A 6,015-nucleotide genomic window follows, 5' to 3' on the forward strand; every position below is an offset into this window, starting at 1 on the left:
ATGCAGAAGCTCGGGTACTTAATGAACGGCTCAAGCTAAGATAAAGATTCATGAGTCATGGTGATGAAGACTCTCTTCTCTTCTGCTCTCATGCTGCACCTTTAAAGGAACACAGCGTTCTCATTTGCAGCCTCGTCCTTGTGTTTTGGGGTTCTTCAGTCTTCTGATTATGATGTAACGTATCTGGGCTCATATTTCCTCAGTGTGTTTGCAGCTTTTGGTTTAGAAAACGTTTGGGTCTGTGCGTGAGCTCTAAAGTAAAGTTAGTCTCTTCCTGATGTGGTTGAACATGATATTTGATCACGTGGTCATCTGTGATGCTTTTTGAAATGATTTGCTCACACTAGTTACAACAAAGACGTGAACATGTCGTTTCACTGTCCGATGATTTTCTCACATTTTTGAAACGGTTTTGTCTTTAGTTTCCTGGATCTTTCATGTCTACGTCTTTTCCTGTCCGTATGCTACATAAGTGATCGTACACTCTGGTATAGACATGACACACAAACCATTGCACCCATGCTTCTTGGAATGTTTTATATAGTATTATCATAGTCCAACATGATATTCATGAGTCTATCATAACGCGCATTACACTCGTCCATCCTTGGGCTCAGTGGTGGGGCGGCATAGTCTTTGGGCTCCAGCTGAGCGCCGTCTCTGCAGGGCCACGCCTCCAGAGCGGCTCCGCCCCCTCGTGTCCGGCCTTCAGCATCCGTGCTCGGGGACGATGCGACACTTGAGGATGGTCAGGTAGTTCTGGACCTTGTTGGAGTCTCGGCGGAAGCAGTAGAGCAGGTTGTAGTCTCTCATCAGGCGCCACTCGGCGCTGTCGGATGCCAACGAAGCCTCGGGAGACGCCAGGCTGCCCACGGTGTTGCTGCTGATCCCCAACAGCTGCATCTGAGGAGAGGACGCCGTTACAGCAGCAGCTCATGGATCCTGCAAACCATCCTAGAGCTCTAGATGAAGGTACCATTCTGAAAACGGCTCAAACTAAATGTTCATTCATACGATGAAGTCCTGAGAGGATTCCCATGATGCATTTTCTAAGTCCATCATTTGGTTCTCTCTCCTTTTGTTCATGAACCGGTGAAAAGAAATCATTCTATTTGTCTTACATCTGTGGAAAAAAACATGTGAAACGTTGTCTTTGCATCACTGCAATGTGTGACTTATTTAGATATGAACCCCACGCATGAAGGTCGTATCACACCGTGTGTTATAGTGTGTTTGTCTGCACTAAGACACACACAGCAGGAGCTCTTCCTTCTACATGTGGCGGCATCAGGTCACCGGAGAGGGCCGGGCGGTCTGGAGTTGTCCCAGATGACCCGAGACCACGTCCCTGAAAGCTGCATGACAGCAGCTTCTATCACGCAGTCACATGTTGAGTGGACTCCAGTCAAACAGGAAGTACAGGAATGTGTGATCATCACGTAGGACCACGAGGACCGAGTCTCTGTCCCTGCAGACACTCGGCCTGTTTTTCCTAATGTTCTTTTCATTTAGCTGATGCTTCTAGTTCTCCACCAACACTGGGAGGCCAAGCAGACGAAGGTTTACAATGATAATGAATCCAGAGTTGACTTTTACGTTTTGCTGCAGGCGGCACCATCGAATGTAAAGAAGACCATCATGACCTGAATGAACCCTTCTGCTGTATAGAAGACCTGAAACTTCTATACAACCAGAGGAGTCGCCCCCTGGTGGTCAGGAGAGAGAATGCAGCTTCAAGACATGAAGCATAGACTTCTATACAACCAGAGGAGTCGCCCCCTGGTGGTCAGGAGAGAGAATGCAGCTTCAAGACATGAAGCATAGACTTCTATACAACCAGAGGAGTCGCCCCCTGGTGGTCAGGAGAGAGAATGCAGCTTAAACACATGAAGCATAGACTTCTATACAACCACAGGAGTCGCCCCCTGGTGGTCAGGAGAGAGGATGCAGCTTTAACACATGAAGCATAGACTTCTATACAACCAGAGGAGTCGCCCCCTGGTGGTCAGGAGAGAGAATGCAGCTTTAACACATGAAGCATAGACTTCTATACAACCAGAGGAGTCGCCCCCTGGTGGTCAGGAGAGAGGATGCAGCTTTAAGACATGAAGCATAGACTTCTATACAACCAGAGGAGTCGCCCCCTGGTGGTCAGGAGAGAGAATGCAGCTTTAACACATGAAGCATAGACTTCTATACAACCAGAGGAGTCGCCCCCTGGTGGTCAGGAGAGAGAATGCAGCTTTAACACATGAAGCATAGACTTCTATACAACCAGAGGAGTCGCCCCCTGGTGGTCAGGAGAGAGGATGCAGCTTTAAGACACCTTCACATCGGCTGCTGTCTCGGTACACTCGGCCGTGGTCAAGGGGCGTGTGCTTAGCTGTCATTGAGCCAGGGGAAGGCGGGGCCAGCACTGTGGCGTTCCTGTAAACTACCGCTCACGTCTCTTCACCATCCATAACATCACACACAGTAACTGTACCTTCTCTGCCACTTTCTCTACACCTTGGCGTAGCTCGTGCACCATGTCGCTCATCTCGAGGGCTTTGTTGGAGCTGAAGTTGTTGAAGTCGTGGTGGTGAGCCATGCTCTGGTGGAAGTGCCACAGAGGATCCCTCCATGCCACCAGGAGCTTCAGGATCACCTCCGTCAGCTCCTCCCTCTGCCGGGACCAAAAGAGAAGCCTCCATCTCAAAGTCTGTTCACACTCAAGGCAAGTCGTGATTTCATTCAAGTGATCTATAGCGAGCACCGCAGACTTTGGATGATGCCAAACTAAAAAGTAGAGGGACAGCAACACATTTGAAAGAGCAGTTGGACGACAGGTGACAGCAGACTGTTGCTATGGGGCGGGCAGTGCACGGCCCCACAGGAAGCAGCTTCTGCAGAGATGAACTCACCGCCATCCTCTGAGCGTTGTCCTTGCCGTTTGGGGTGAGGATGCTGGACGTGTGACAGTTGCGACCGACCCGGCCGATGTGGTTCCTGCTGGGCAGAAAGAACTGCTCCTGACGGGAGGAACAGGGCCGCGAGGCGGAAAGGTCAGAGGTCAGGTGTCGTCTAAATGTCTAGTGCTGAATGAAATAGAATGAACGTCAGTTACAAATTATTACAAATAACTATATATATATATATATATATATATATATATATATATATATATATATATATATTCGTGGGTGTGTAAACTCAGTTGCCAGTTCATGATTTTTTTAAAATTATTTTGTTCATCCTATTTCTATCAAGAAGGGGAGCTGAACTATATATTAGTGTGTGTGTGTGTGTGTGTGTGTGTGTGTGTGTATATATATAAACAGTCCATATATCACATTTAGTAAACAAATATCCCATCACCTAATCAAACATATTAATTAAATATGGCTAAAAGCTTGGAGACTTACAAACTGGGCGTGGAGGTCGTTGGAGACGCGGTGCGTCCGGGCCGAGTGTTGGATGACCCGGTCGAACAGGCTGGCCAGGGAGAGGACGGGGCACCCGGCGTCGGCACAGAGGGGAGCCGCCGCCACGCCAGTCCGGCTGCTGCACGGCAGACACACCAGCAGCATCCAGGCAAGAGACACTGAGGGGAGAGGTGCCGATGAAACACTGGAAGAATGACATCATGTCACAACCCTCAAGACCAGAAGGAAGTCAAGACTTGAACGGGAGTGCTGGACAGGAAGAGGACAGGAGGACTTGCAGCGAGACACAGACTCCCTTACCTGATGTGATGGCGGCGGGCATGGTGCAGAGCTGTGTCTCACAGCAGAAGGGTTCTGTCGAGACCCGGCGCTTCATATGAGGCTCCCTCACTGAGAGAGAGAGACTATCGTAATGAAGCTGAGGCGGTCGCCGAGAGGGACGACGTCATCAAGCTAGGACGTCATCCAGCACCGGGCTGTCTGCGGGACCGGTCTGACTCGGGTCCTCCCCGCCGGCCCTCCGTCCCTCCCTTGGGAGCCGGCCTGCAGCGATGCAGAAGGTCAGGGAGCTCCGGTACGAAGAGTCAGCTCTCCTCGACAGCGCAGGGCAGCGCCATGAATGTCAGGCTGCTCAGAGCGGCTGCAGAGAGGCAGCTGACTCACCTCCATGTGTTCAGCATCTTCAACGGCAAAAGGTTATGATTCCGGAGGTAATTAAGATCCCAGAGTAAGAGTCTGACTCCAGGCCAGAAGGAAGGATCCTTCATCACGTAGAAAGCTCCTCGTCTATGAATTACAGCCCATAATAGTCTCATAGTAGTTTATGATCATCAATCATTTAGGAGTACATCCAGCAAAACACACTCAATGCTGCTCCACCGCCTGCCTTCATCCTCACCATCATCCTCATTCTCATTATCTTCATCCTCACCATCCACATCCTTACTATCCTCACCATCATCCTCATCATCCTAATACTACTACTACTAATATTAAAAATGAAAAATAATGATTCAATCAGAACTTTCTTTTCCTGAAGAGAAGCTGAGCAGGTTGTTCAGGGTGACGCTGACGCCCCTTTCACTCAATGGAAGTTCCAGTGGTGACTGATGGTCCATGTGACTGCTTCTCACACACACACACACACACACACACACACACACACACACACACACACACACACAGTGTTGTTGGGCTGGTGGTGACTCCATTGTGCAGAACAAGAGCTTTTCTGTGACCAGCGGCTGAAATCTCCTTTTCTTCATGAACGTCTGGTTTCTCTTCCAGGAGCTGCTCATCAGCTTGATGAGGACGTTTGATGCTCAATGAACAAAAGGTATCAAACAATCTTACAAGTCCTGATAAAGGAAGAGCGACACTGAGCCAGGGTGTCCCTGATGTGCAGCCTCCTCCACACAGAACACGCTTCAACGCTGTGAAGATGAAGTCACAGAAAAGCCTCTCATGCAGTAAATGATGCTCACATTTGTAAATGTGAGCATCCCAGCTGGCTGAATGAACTCTGGTTGTTTCTCAGTGTCCTGGCTGCCTGGCATCAAAGAGCTGAAAGAGTTTGACTTTTACTTCATCTTCTTTCCTGTTAGCCTGCGGGGGAAGAAGGCCCGGCACCCGTCCTGACCTCTCCACCTCTGCTCAATAACCACGACCAAAAAGAGGAGGCCCGGGGAGGGGCGGCAGCCGCCATGCGGTCTGTGTGCTGGACGGCAGCCAGCGTTCCAGCTGAAGCCACGAGAGGCCCGACCCCGTCTCACCGCAGAGAGAGGTACTGCAGACACCAGGTCAGGAGGTCACGGGCCAGCCCAGGTCTCGTGGGGACATCTGGAGCGTCTCATCTGCAGCTCAGAGCGCCTCCAGCCCGCCGGCCGGGACGTCTGGGAATGTAAAGCGTGACCTTCGCAGGAAAAGGACACGCTTGCTCTTGGAGCTGATAGATTATTACTCTTTCATGGATGTACGATGTATTATTATTGGAATACAAATCACAGATTCCTGAGCCCAGAGGATTGTGATAATCTAAGATGAGCTCCAGAAAGCTTTGTGCCCAGACCCCATGAACACATCTTAATGTACATCAGGAGCCATTTAAAATATGTAACTATGATACTGAATGACTTGTTCCCATATCGTTGGATTATTATTATAATTATTGTAAAATAAATTATTATTGTTGCTAGTATAATAATTGTTATTCTTACTAATACTACTACTACTAATAATAATAATTGTGTTATTGTTGTGTTGAATCTGAATTATTATTGTTTTTGTGATGACTGGTTGTTTTATCATTACTAGTATTAGTATATGAATCAGTGATTCATTCATTTGATATTTTATGCCAAGGCTCAGTTTTGGAATCACACATTGTCTTAAGTTAAATAATGAGCAACCAAAAAGTCCCAAATCTAGAAGAAAACGAGTGATGAGTTGTGTAGTCTGAGACGTGCGCACTGCGCTCTCCTCTCAAGTGGTGGAAGAAGACAACAACAACAACAACAACAACAACAACCACGTTTTAGTTGTTGACAGTTAGCAAGACACAATTATCAAGTCTTCTATATTTTGCACACTT

At 48.4% G+C, this 6,015-nt stretch overlaps 1 protein-coding gene across 1 annotated transcript; it reads right to left on the bottom strand.

The window, feature by feature from the left end:
- Nucleotides 1–708: 708 nt before the first annotated feature.
- prl2 (prolactin 2) lies at nt 709–4,365 on the bottom strand. The gene is made up of 6 exons (XM_068587045.1): nt 4,324–4,365; nt 4,089–4,105; nt 3,405–3,609; nt 2,904–3,011; nt 2,486–2,665; nt 709–903 (listed from the first exon to the last, which is right to left on the bottom strand). Exons 1-6 carry the CDS (start codon nt 4,363–4,365, stop codon nt 709–711), a joined length of 747 nt encoding a protein of 248 aa, XP_068443146.1.
- Nucleotides 4,366–6,015: the final 1,650 nt, after the last annotated feature.

Source organism: Clinocottus analis, unplaced genomic scaffold (assembly GCF_023055335.1).
Source record: "Clinocottus analis isolate CAN_PGR_092001 unplaced genomic scaffold, fCliAna1.0.p SCAF_20, whole genome shotgun sequence".
Taxonomy (NCBI): Eukaryota; Metazoa; Chordata; class Actinopteri; order Perciformes; family Cottidae; genus Clinocottus; species Clinocottus analis.